Source organism: Paramacrobiotus metropolitanus, unplaced genomic scaffold (genome assembly GCF_019649055.1).
Source record: "Paramacrobiotus metropolitanus isolate TYO unplaced genomic scaffold, Prichtersi_v1.0 Parri_scaffold0000002, whole genome shotgun sequence".
NCBI classification, from domain to species: domain Eukaryota; kingdom Metazoa; phylum Tardigrada; class Eutardigrada; order Parachela; family Macrobiotidae; genus Paramacrobiotus; species Paramacrobiotus metropolitanus.
This window is the reverse complement of record NW_026570222.1, coordinates 781,252-794,704: the sequence shown is the minus strand read 5'-3', so window position 1 is coordinate 794,704 and position 13,453 is coordinate 781,252. Positions and strand designations below refer to the sequence as shown.

At 39.9% G+C, this 13,453-nt stretch overlaps 1 protein-coding gene across 1 annotated transcript; it reads left to right on the top strand.

The window, feature by feature from the left end:
* Window positions 1-2,194: 2,194 nt before the first annotated feature.
* On the top strand, window positions 2,195-13,040 carry LOC129584884 (insulin gene enhancer protein isl-1-like). The gene is made up of 8 exons (XM_055477285.1): window positions 2,195-2,559; window positions 3,202-3,403; window positions 4,665-4,792; window positions 4,914-5,045; window positions 6,189-6,559; window positions 6,799-6,861; window positions 11,165-11,419; window positions 12,239-13,040. The coding sequence occupies exons 1-8, from the start codon at window positions 2,514-2,516 to the stop codon at window positions 12,422-12,424; spliced, it is 1,383 nt and encodes a 460-aa protein (XP_055333260.1). The 5' UTR covers window positions 2,195-2,513; the 3' UTR covers window positions 12,425-13,040.
* The last annotated feature ends 413 nt before the right edge of the window (window positions 13,041-13,453 follow it).

Below are 13,453 nucleotides of genomic sequence, written 5' to 3'. Positions count from 1 at the left end.
ATCACTTATCCAACTATAAAGCAATGTTGCCTACTGTACTATGCATTGTGCAACAGATTATAAAGTATAGTCTGAACTATCGTTAGTATGTACCGATATAAGTATTGTAATTTGTACATATACAATATATATGCACTTTTGGCGGTACAGTATCACCGGCTTTGCGAATTGTTTGCATCGTGCTAAACCGAAAGACGAATTTCAAAATCCCTTGTTGTTATAATTCATTGCTGTCTTGGCGCGGCTACCGGGACAGTGGTTGCACATTAGAACAATCACCGTTTTATCACATGCCAATTTGTAGTGTAATATGAAGTTATTGTAATACTGTGCGTTCGTACTGTTACGCCTAATAATATTAAAGCCCAGCACGGATGAATATTGGGCGATGACTATTAAAAACTTAGTAATTCCTAGGATGTGTTGCTTTGCGGTCGCTTACAGACTGTCACATTATGTAATATTAATAAACCCGTACGTATGCTTAGTAATAATTATTATGATGCACTTTACATAAGTTAATCGAAACACGGACTGTCTACTTGTACATACAGTACAAATGATCACTAATGTGATGATGACTAACTTTTACTTTGTATTGTACTCGTACTTATTAGTTATTGTTAAGTAGCAGCTCAGATATTTCTGCTGATTTCGGTCAAGTTGTGTTAGAACAGTGTGCATTTCTTATCGCGTCCATGGTAACAAGCTTATGATTGACCACTGGACCTAGACAAATGATTTTGGCAAAAAGTCAACTATCTTGGATCCACCGCTACATCTAGAGAATTTTGATGTACTTTAAAGCAACAAAATTGGTGAAGTAGAAGCCGAGATCCTTTGCCTCAAAGGACAGGGGCCGAAGCCCTGGCACAGATAATCAATATTTATATAACCATGAATAGGTTATCTAATATTAATAAGTATTGCAGTCACCAAATTCATTTCTTACATGTTCATATAGAGAGCAAGATTAAAGCAGCCTAGTAATTCTGGGAGATTCGCAGATAATGCGAATAGACGTTATACTAATAGTTATTTCCGGCAGAATAATGTCAATGTGTTGTTAACAGAACGGAGCCACGCGGTGGTGCTACAAGACAGACTTGACATTACCTTATCCCAGAATCTTCATTCCTTATTTCTGAATCGTAAATCGTAATACAGTTCTCGCTTGGCAGTCGCGCGTGGTCCATTTCAAATTTGAGTGACAGCTTTGATTCACATTTCACTGACATCCTATGGCAAATCATAACCATCCAACTGTCAGAGTGCTATCCAAGTTAGAAAACAGAAAACACCAGCAAGAGCTTGTCCAACCTGAAGCAGCACAGCGAATGCATATTAAAGTTATTAACAATGAATGTTAACTGACATGCGCACCAGCATTTATTCCAATAGCATATATATATTCGACTATGTATGTACCGTAGAACTGTAAATGCGTCGGTGCTTTGTACATAGTTGCGTATTGTGAGCTTGTCCTTTTATGTACCATAGTCCTGCCCAAAAGTATCAGACAGAAGCTTCGAGAAATTTAAGAAATTGTATGTCCACTTTCAGTCAGTCCAGATGGTAATGTGTATATTTTCGAGCACATGGTTAGCCAGCATCGATGTTTATGTTTAGATTTTGTGTCGAATGCCGATCCAGCTTTACCAGCACCGGCATAATCACCCGTAAGAAAAGTGCAGGAATTGCGTTCAGTCATATCCGTGTTAGGCCACGTTTCTGTAAAAATCATTAAATTTTTTATTGTTACTTCGCCGACAATAAATCAGATATTTAACTACCAGTCATAAAACATCAACATTCTGTTAAGGAAACTAACGTAATTCTTATCGCATTATGAAAGTCTTCCTTCTGGTTTTAAGGAGCGCTTGCTCAATATATCTACAGTACAGCATGTTGGTGTCGTACTGGACGTCCAAAGAATTCAAGACACGAAAGTACGGTATGTAAAATTAATGTATTATCTTGCAGATGTGCGTATTCAAACGTTACAACATACGTGGCCCAGTTTGAGACATGCGCCATCCCACAAATCACCATCACCGGTATTTCGCTTTGGCAAATCAGCAGCGATTCGTGATCGATATCTCGCCCAGCCGTATGAGTGCGTTTCTTCCCTCAGGAAATGTAGAATGTAGATACGAGAAACATGCGCTATGCAGTCAAACTTGGTTGACGCGCACATTAAGTTTTAGCCATCTGTATATTGTACCACCACGAATATATGCAAGCTCGCTTCACACAGTCCATAAAATTATGACGACATTGTATGAGACTAACGGGAGGAGAATCTTCGACATCAAACTGCTGCCGTTGCATTTTTAAATCTTATTTCCAAACAAATCGCGTATCTTTTTTGATCAACACAACCAGTGTTTTAGCAAGATTACTGTATATTGTGTTCGAAATGATCTGATAAAATTATGTGAGTGGTTGGATTTACCGTCTGTTACCTACATATGTTGGTCAGAGATTCAGAATGGTTATGACTGAGCGTCAACATGGAGAGATCGCAGGGATTAATTGAGACGCAGTTAATGATTCCTAGTAAGTATGCTCAAGATTTTGAAACTCCAAGCTTTAGGAATTTTAAAAATGTCTGTTTATTTTTCTATATTTTTATTAAGCTGGTACACGTTTGTAATAAGTGCAAGTTGGTACTTGTACGAAGAATAAGAATCAATGTATGGTTCATTGAATTAACCGTACCGGCAAGGGACAGCGTGTAGGCGTTTGGGAGACAGCCGGCTGGCTAGACATTCTTCAGATTATTATTTTAGCAATTTCCCGATAATCATTGGTAATGTGCTTATTAGCTGTATAATCCCAGATAATACGGCACCATTTACAATCTCAACATGGGTGATGCTGATCAGCTGCAGTCTCGTGGCGCATTTTCAGGCGCACTGAAGAGTAAAACCACAGATCATCATGCTGAATACTGCTCGTCTCTATTATGCCTGTGACAACTTGTTTAGGATGAGTTGAAGAAATTGTAAATACATTTTGCTTTGATCACAATCAGCACCAACCTGTAGACTACGTTTCCTGATTAGCATAAATAGCTCAAGAATTTACCTTTTGTCTGGACATTTGATCTTCGCCTTTTTATTTTTTATTATACCTTTTCATAGCTGGTTATATGCTAAACATATTTTTGATTCATTGCTATTTGTTTTTCCTTTGAAGGTAGAATGAAATGCGAGCGAGATATATCTCGGTGTGCAGGATGCGGAGGATTAATCCACGATCAATATATCCTTAGAGTAGCGCCCGATCTCGAATGGCATGCATCGTGCCTTAAATGTGAATTTTGTCAGCAGTTTTTGGACGAGACACACACATGTTTTGTCTACCAAGGACGTCCCGTTTGCAAGGAAGATTATATTAAGTAAGTTCTCATATAATTCGATATAATAATGCAGTTTGTACATACGTACATACATACTTAGGTACTGCGAAAGAAAGACGAATGTTTTTATTCGTGACGAAAGACGCATGTATAAAGACATATCTGACACGCACAAAGCAAAAATTAATTTTTTCTTAATTATTATGGACACAGTGGCACTAACTTACGCTACACTTGCTCCTTTTCGTTCACACATAGTCATTGCGTCATTCGGTGTAGATGCAATTATCAACAGCTTATTGCATAAGAGCACCCGCCGGGTTCCCATATAGATCATCTTCAAAAAGATTCATGCAGTTTGCATCTGTTACCGTTCTTGTATAAATAATTTGCAGGCTAACGGTGTAGGAATGTCATACGACTTCTGCAGTTACTAATAATTGTGAAAGTTTGTACCTCGAAGAATCTGCGCAACATATCAAGTCTGCATATTTCAGAAAAAGTCATTTATCATGTTCAAAATTAAAATTAGGAGCTGTACTTGCTGTCTTGCCCTTTATCGTAAACAAACGCTTTAACTGAATCTTGTTTGGCATATCTTTCGTTTACCTTAGAAAACGCTATTTCAATACATGCAATAGATGCTAAACAAAGATTTGTAATGCATATGCGATTGGCAAGCCTTGGTAAGCCAACGCTCTGATTTAGAAAGGTCACTCAGTCGATGCGAGCAGGCTGCTAGTTTGGTTAATCATACCTACATACTGCTACCAATTCTTGTGACCGTTTAGGTGTTCAGAATGCCATATAAAGATCACTGGGATATTGTTACTCAAAAAGTGACCTTTCGTTCCTGCGTGGTCTTTTATTAGCTTCCGCAAATCGCACCAGTTGTAAAGTGTGCTGGCACTTGACAGTAACAACTTCCACAAGGAAACAGCAAATAACGTTGTAACCTGTTCGGGACTCACATAATGAAGTATCTGCAATGTGTCTAACCATAGTACGAAATGTCATTGAACGCAACTATTGCACTTCATAAAAGTTTATCTTATATAGCATACGGTTTCTGACAGCCACAACAAAATTTTTAGATACGTTAATCAAAGTATTAATTTTGTCAGAAAATACCTAGACTGATATCTTAAAGATTGTAGAACCTTTGCGTTAACGATAATCTTCAAATCCACTAATTTCTGGTCATCAGGTTACTAGTAACCTTTAAATTTACTGAAAAAACATGTTAACTTTGCAAAAGTAAACGTATTTTCAGAACCTTGCATGCGTTTTTGTGTTTCAGAAATTTTAAAAGCTGCGCCAAATGCAAAGTGTCCTTTCGAAAAGACGACACAGTGATGCGCGCACGGCATTTTATCTATCATTTGGAATGTTTTCGGTGTTCGGCTTGTGACAATTCCTTGTGTACAGGTAAGGGCAAATCGAAGCCAAATCATATGCGGTCAATATTATTTACCACTTTTTATAATTAGCAGTTTTGTGTCCGCTAATGCTTAATAAATAACGTAATTTGTGCGTATGTGGTATATAGGCGACGAGTTTGGATTAAAAGAAGAAATGCTTTATTGCAAAATACATTTCGAACCAACACTGAAAGCAGAGATGGCGGACGCAGATCTTTCCTTCTGTTCCAAACCAGTTCGGAAAAGGGACAAATCTTTCGGTAAGATTCGACAGGATCTTGAAATGGGTAAACACTACAGGAGAACGTTAGGAAAGCTTTATGAAATATACAAGCAGAACAACAGTTTACCACGATGGCGCTTAGCATTGGAGTCTAGTCATCCATACAAATGAATAAAATACAGAACTTCAAGCGGCAGGGCAGATTTGCACTTGACGGATACTTTTGTCAAGCTGAATAAAGCTTGATGTCGCGCTGATTTTGATTAATGCGACAGTGACAGAACAAGTACGAACTTCGTAAACAGTTTAGCTTACATCTAACACAATTTGCGAGCCACGGTATGGTATGCATATTGAACTGATGGGAGTCTTATCATGGAGCAATAGAGCAGTTCCATAGCATCGCCGCTCTGGTTGCGGTTGTGTGTTCTTGCAAATAACGCTAGAATCACTAATGAATTCTGCAGGCATAATTATGGAAAAACGAAATGGAATAGCGAAGTATAGAAGTACTGTATAATAATTTGTTTCGTGTAATGCAGTTCTAAAGACTTGTACTTCGTCAGCAAACTGCGCGTTTGCGCTTGAAGCTGATACAATAGATCATTCGGACGGCATAATTGTTAAAAAAACTAAACTTTTAAAATGCAATACTGTACTCTGTTGTTAAGTCGAATTATTATGCAATAAATTTCCTATTAAAGCATAATAGACATGAAATCTTATACGTGCAAGTGGGAAAAGTCTATCCATTACACGTATTTCCTTGCAGTATTTGTACACCTGCAATACATTTTTTCTACATTTAAACGAAGGTTGGCTTCGTATTATATTGTTATAGGGTGTCACATAAAGGTTTGATCCGTGGTAGCCTACTCCATTGACTACAATAATTTATGCACTTGACTTGAGCATCCTAATGTTGTATCCACAGACACAATATAAAATGCTGTCATATTCGCATTCGGTTTGCAAATTGCAAGTGATTTTTATCAGCAATTGAGAAAAGGTTATCTCCAAATAAGCGTCACGCACGACATTTTCCCCTTAGATGTATAATTAGTTGTGATTTAGACTGGCCAGCGTGATTAGCCGCTGCCAGCTGTCAGACTAAATCTGATGCAATTTTTTGAAGCATTCTACCACACAGTACGTGAGTATTTCATTTGTGAATTGACAGAAAACGCCACGACACCGCCGCACACGACCGTCGATGGCTTGGCAGCATTAAATGGATCTCGCAGTCCCGGATCCGGCTCGCCCAACAGCAGCGGTGGCACAGTGGCAGTTCCGACGGGCAATAATCACAATAGCGCTGTCCCCAGTTCCAAACACACGACAACGGGCACCCGTGATACGCATCATCGCACAACCGGCGGCAAACACGGCAAGGAAACCAAAACGACACGTGTGCGCACCGTGTTAAACGAAAAACAGTTGAGTACACTGCGTAATCTCTACAATATGAACCCGCGTCCCGATGCGCTGATGAAGGAGCATTTGGTCGATATGACCGGGCTGAGTCCACGGGTTATTCGAGTGTGGTTTCAGGTAAGCGTTGGGAATCGAGAGAACAATAGCAAAAGTCCCGTATTTGGTTACGGGACAGATTTCTGTGTACAGTAGTGTTTTCTGTCTAGTAAACAGCAGTGTGCACTCATGTACGAAATCCTTGTTGACACAAAACGATATGTATGCGCACTTGCAGTAGACAGAGGCTGAATAAGTATATGTGATAATTCAACAAAACTTGTACGGTTAATATTGACACTTTTCCTTGTGCTTGACAGAATAAACGCTGCAAAGACAAAAAGAAACAAATGCTTATGAAGCAAATACAACAGCAAGAAAAGGTAAGCCAAACAGCATTCTGTTTGTATTTCTATATCATTACATACTGCTTAGATCGCAATCTTTGTCAATCGAGTGTCTAATCACGTAGTGTATGGCAATGCTGAAGAAATGGTCTAACAGAATAAAACGCTAGAGATTAGAACTATAGTACTGTAAATAACTTTTCGTTGTTAGTGTGCGCGCGGGAACTGTGTCGTTTGTATGTTCATGTTAATCTATATAACGTTTCGTTTAATTGTGCTTAAAAGTACAGGCACAGGCAGTTGGCTTGCCGCCATTTTGGCCGGGTCTGATTGTCTTAATATCGATTTTCTGCCGGTTTGCACAGGCCGGGTAGCGTAAAAGAAAAATAGGTGTAGCGTGCATGAGTAATCCCCCGAGAGTTTCCCCTGAAAACACCTGGGAAATTGTCGGACTCGAAACAATTCCATCATTGCGAGCAGGAAGCCGGTCGTTCTTCAGTGAGTTTGACACGCAACTTCAACTTGGCTGCGTTAAAACACAGGAAGTTGATTAATTGTGTTGACGTGTAAAGTTCTTCTAGCAGTGCTGTGTGTGTGCAGCAGGAAAATGACTGCTGGCCGTTTCGAAGGCCGTATAAACTGATTATGCGCTTTGTCTTTTTTCTTGCACCCTTAATTCGCTTAGGCATATTGTTTCGTGCGAATTTATGTCCTCGGCATTCCCCCTGGGGCTAACTTGACTGCTAACCGGTAGCCTTTGGCGCATTGGATCTAACGTGCAACATGCTTTGAGTCTGCATGCTACGCGCTACCGGCCGACACACGCTATGCTGTAGACGACTACTGTATATGACAGGACCAATAATCACAATGGCTATTGTCAGACTGCTGTGGGTATTAATTGATGGCTGACAAGTTGACTTTCGGTCGTGTGCGATGCTTTGTCTTATTAGGTACTGCTTGCGCCAAAAGACAGTATATCAAGATTAAATTAGCCAATTTATCAATATATGTGACAACCTTTTTCTGTACGCAATAATTTATCCCGGTTTCGTAATATGTCAATATTGTCAAAACAACAATAAGGAAACCAGATGATGTCTGCTGATACAAAGTCTGTCGGCAGCATTAATTTAATAGTTCCGAACTTATGAATCTCCGAAATATTTTCAGTGGTACAGTATTAGAAAAACGACTTATTCGTCAAATATGCTCGAGAAACGTGGTGACAGATGGCGGAAAAATTAAGAAATCAGTTATAAGTGACGCCGGGATGGATCGGCATATTAATTGGCTTATAATTGATTTAAATGATGGGTCGAGTTAGAGCCTGAATGTTTCTGGAGCGTGAAGCGTAACATTTCCGATCAGGCTACTCGTCCGCTCCCGGCCTTTAAGTGTGCCTATGCTCCATTGCACGGGAACCAGAAAAGATGCGGGTAGCACAGGACACTCATCATATTATTGTTCCATGCACATACCACAACATTTTGTCATGTCACATGTGTATGCAGTGTCTCAGTGAATGTATTGTTGTATTTGCAGTACTTAGACGCGTATGGCTGGGCGTCGAGTGTAATTAATTTTATACTGTCCTGGAAAATGTTGCAACCTGGACAACAAGTGCCGCCACGCTTAGGGGCGGCTGTGTGATTATTTAGATTTTATTTCGCTTGATGATCTGATTCAATAAGGGTTGAGTAAATGTTTTGGCGCACTTTCTCAGGGTGCTGCAGTCGCGCTGGTGTGGTATGAGTGTGTGTGGCGGTAGCGCTTTCTCTCCCCATGGACAAATGAAGGCTCAATAAAACCCATAATGAAATAATTATGCTGGCTGTCCATGTTCCGCTACCTGGCCACGTGTCAGTTGATGTGAATTGAAAGAGCAGTCAATTTTCACTTGGCCAACAATCATTCGCAGTGACCGGCCGACTTTTGAAAGAGTACGTCATGCTCAGTCAGATTTCGCCCTGTCTTTTCAAACTGCGCTGTATTGTATTAATACCACTGCATACAGTAAACGTGACATGGTCAGAATTGTCAGGATACGGTCGGGGTGTCCATTCTTAGCTGGGTATGAAAAAGCCTAGTGTCCGATATGGGCATTGTTGAGTGATTTTAATTTGCCGTCATAAATGACATGACGCCGTTCCCGGAGGGCGGCACAAGTCAGACCGATGCTGGACATATTATTAGCTGATTGTCCATAACTTCTATTATTTCTTTCTATTTTCCGCTCACTTTGGTGTGAGCGCACTGTTGGCGATCTATAACATTGTTAGACATATCTATTTAAACACCGCTACCGACATGACGGGCGTTGCCGCACAATAAATCAAAAGCAACCAGAAGCTCCGCACTTCGCAAGTTGACGAATACAGTAATCACAGATACATAACTAATAATAACGTAGTTTTTTTAATTACCCTCCCACCGCCACTGCATAGTTTCTGTTGGGCTGTGTAAGGACAAGGTAGTTAAGATTTTTATAATTGTTTTCGTTAATGCCAACAAGAACAATTTGAACTGAATGAAGTGCATTGCTTGATGACGTACATGTTTTATCTATCAATTAGCATGATATCCGATGGTCTTTACTTCGACAAAGTGGTATATTCGACTGTTGATAGACTGCGTATCCTTGACTGACATCGGTTCACAGAAACAATTCTAATTAACTTGACCTGATGTGTACGGAGAATGAAGTGTTCGTGCACTTTTAACAAGGTTGCTTCAGAACAATAGCCTAGCTGATACTCGTACGTGTTTCAGATTGTGTTTATTTCACCAAAAGAAAATGTTTGCGTATCGGTGGCCTTATTTGAACACAGCTATGCGCGCACCTGCATTTCTTTTGTTAGTATGAGTAGCATAGGAGTAGTGAAGTTACAGGATTCGTATTAGCGTAACTTCTGTCTTCAGCCTTTGATGTTGTTAGCGCCAAGATTTTATTTAATCATTCTTGGTCCTTATGGTACATTAATTTCCTTATGGTACATTAATTGAATATAGTAACAGATATACTGCAACAAGTATGTTGTAAGAAAAAGCATATCTGTAATATTATTATACTGTAGATTAGCGTTCTTTACAACAAGTTTTTCAACAACATACAGACTGTCCTATGGTACCAGCAGTAGGGTTATAAGAGCGAATGTTATAGCAAAGCGCTTCATTTGCTATGTTCTGAGCATGCGTTCTAGAAGTGTACCGCGTGAAGTCAAAACATCAAGACCATTGTTTTGTTATGAAGTAATGTAGCCTACATTTCTTGTCTTCACTACACATGTAAAAGTTCGCAGTTTTTGTAGCAAATTGTTCTCATTAGCTTTCTTTTTAACCTTTAGCACATGATTTTCACAGGCTGATGCATTAAGAATATTCACGATTCATTTACGTAATAACTGCGGTCACATCGCATCTGTTCTACCCCGAGAAATAAGGAATACCTATGCTAGTAATGTTTGTTATCCTTTCTTATTTGCGCAAGGCTGGCTATGGTGGGATCCAGTGCGAGCCGGTTGTGGTCTATATATCTAACCCAGCAGGAGAATCATCCTCCCTGGGAAGATAACCAAGGACAAAGTGCATTTGTGACAGAGGTTTTAAGCAAATAAATCTCAATCATATTTATGCAAGCAGTCTCATTCTTAACCCGCAAGCGAGACCCGAGCAGCAGCATCTGGAATCAGCGTGTATTATTTGGTACTGAGATTTCACATTTTCACTCTCTCCGTACGTGCAGTGCCCGCTTTCTGTGCTGACGCCCTGTGCCGACAACACATCCCTAGCATCATAGAAAGCTGGCTCAGAGCTAGTCAGCATCCGGCTTTCGCCCTCATGCATTGGCAAACATTTTCTCATTCTTCTCTATCGATTGAGATATCGAATATTTGAACCAGATTAAAATGTCATCGGGCATGGCTTGGTATTATTCCCATGCATTGCTACACTGCATAGCAGTAACGAAGTAAGCCCGTTGATGCAAGTCGAGAGTCGACTCAGCCAGCCCTCGAACATCTTATCACAATCATGACCTTTGCAGCACAATCAACCGTCGCTTGTCAGCATACAGAAATCGCAGAAAATGAGTTTGCAATACACCGAGTCGTACAGCGGTAGTGAAATTTATAAGGGGCTTATGTAAATGCATGTATTACGCTCCATATATCGAAGAAAATTAATTTTAGAAATTAGTAAATGGGTAATTTGGTTCCGTTTTTGCATGTGTAATATTCTAGAAGTATTTCGAAACCAATGTTATCTTATACTGATTTCTTAAAACAGTATAATTAAATTTGTGGACATAGTAATTAGTAAGCCAACTTTGGATTTTCAGAATGGCCAGCGATTAGCGGCAATTCAGGGAATGCAAGGTGTGGCAATGGTAGCGGGAAGCCCGGTGCGTCATGTTGGTGATCCACATCTTCAAATAAATCCGGTGGATATTAGAAGTTACCATCAACCACAGCCAGCGTGGAAGGCGTTGGAAAATTTTGCTGTGCAAAACGATCTAGTACGGCATCCAATGAACGGATCGGTTGGACTACCCGGCGACCATGGACACGATCCAACAAATGCATTTCAACAACTGGTAAGCCTATCGAGCATAACCATGTCCGCGCGCAGTGTTACAGTGAAGAGTGTACATTACGGCGACGCACCGCGGGAATCAGAAACCTGTGTGGAATCTGTTTATGCCATAGGGAAATTATGTCGCTTAAGTCGAAGGGAAATGTGATCGCCTGCTAGAAAATACGTTTGTGTAAATTATCAAACAGTGCATAGCAAACTTGGATTATATTATACGCTGTGCATCTTAGGCCTAAATATGTGCCGCTCTATGAGAGAGTAAAATGAGAATGGAGAAACCATGCGTATCGGTAACAGAAAGATCGAGATGAAAAGGATCGAATTACTGGAATTTTCAAGTTAAACAATAGAGCAGACTAAACATCAGCAAGACCAACCCGGCAACATGGACAAAATACATAAACTAGCCGCTGATCTGGCCTAGTTATCCTTACCGTCAATAGTATTTTGCCAACCGTATTTTCTAGCGGAACATGCTCGTACGTACATTTAAAATAATAATATCGCATAAAATTAGATTTAGTCATAGTGGTATTATTAAATAAGAGGTGCGACTCATCACCATCAAAACGTGCAATTCGAAGAACATATTATAATATTCTAGCTACGATGATTGACCTGATTATTGCTGAAAATTTAATGTGATAGACAGACAGTGATACTACATAAAAGGCACATCAACATTATGTACGTAGTATAATGATGCTTGGTTTTTTGTATATCTATATGTATGTTTTACATACGTAGTTATAAGGTCAAGATTTCATGCCATTAAATGCATTTTTACACGTGCTGTGTTTCATTTCCGTTTTATTGGCAGCTACATGGCTTTGCTGATCCAACCATGGGCGGGATGTTGCAGCACGGGCAGGATTACGGCGGTCATCCCGGCGGCGGGGATATGTATGATTTAGGCGGCGACGACAGTTACCAACACGCACCAAATTCCGTATCCAGTTCTACGCTACCTTCTGACTTATCCAGTCCAGAAGGAAGCACGGAATAATCAAGCAAATGCGTTCACTCTCTAATCGCGTCGGATCTAGTGAGTTGCAGCTTTAGCTATCGCCGGGCGCTGGAGCTGCAAAGTACTATACAAGGAAAGCACTATCAACCTGGGTGTACTATCGGATTTCAGCTCCAGCAGACAATAACACCTGCCTTTATCGCAAATCAACTCTTTTTAGAGAATCTCCAGAGGGGCGCTGACCCATGCAATCTATACAGTCAGTCTATATGATCCAAAACAATTTTCGCTGTACCTTTCGCCGCGATAATAAGATGGAATAGAATTACCTGCTTTTGAGTTCAATATGTGCGCCCAGTGTTTATGCACCGTATACATTTTATGCGCATTTTTCATGTTCGAAAGCAATAATTCCTTAATTTTCAGAAGAGCCATAATTTTCGGCCTTAAGTGCCATAGCGGCTATGTTAATAAACTGCTACAAAAGCTATCATGATTAAAATTACACAAATACAACTGGAAATGATTACCATAGCAGAGTCTGATTTTTTAGTGTGAGTTCCAAAATTTTGATAGAAAGTATTATTTGCTTCTGCATGTCGCAAGCTTAAGAAGTATTTCTACCGTAATATGACAACTCCGCTTTACAAAAATGGCATAAATTAACTTAAGGTTATGGATTCTGGTTGTGCTTACATCCCGCTGGCTGCATATTGAATTAATAAGCTTATTGGCTAGTTCAATGGACATATCCTGGATCGCACAATATCAACTGGCATATTGATTTAGTATGTGATGCGTCTTTAGCAATTAAACGAAGCGTTCTTCTTTTATATTGCTAATGAGAAGCAGTGTCATTAAAGTCTTCGAATGGCGCCCAACACACTTTTTCGACACCGTATTCATTCTGCAATATTTACTACACGACCACGTCCCGCATTCATTCTATCCAAATGATGTCCATAAGTAAATTGTACTGTATCGTCTCGTCCAAGCAATCAATACTGCGACATAGAAATTGTATACAGTGAAATAAGAATTGCTCAGTGATCTATGATGAACGGTACT

What these genes read in the sequence shown, in the direction of transcription:
- LOC129584884 (XM_055477285.1), top strand. Translation starts at nt 2,514, where the DNA reads ATGGAGAGATCGCAGGGATTAATTGAGACGCAGTTAATGATTCCTA. An exon ending in GACGCAGTTAATGATTCCTA is followed by an intron (nt 2,560 to 3,201) that starts GTAAGTATGCTC and finishes TTTCCTTTGAAG; the next exon opens with GTAGAATGAAATGCGAGCGA. An exon ending in TTATTCGAGTGTGGTTTCAG is followed by an intron (nt 6,560 to 6,798) that starts GTAAGCGTTGGG and finishes TGTGCTTGACAG; the next exon opens with AATAAACGCTGCAAAGACAA.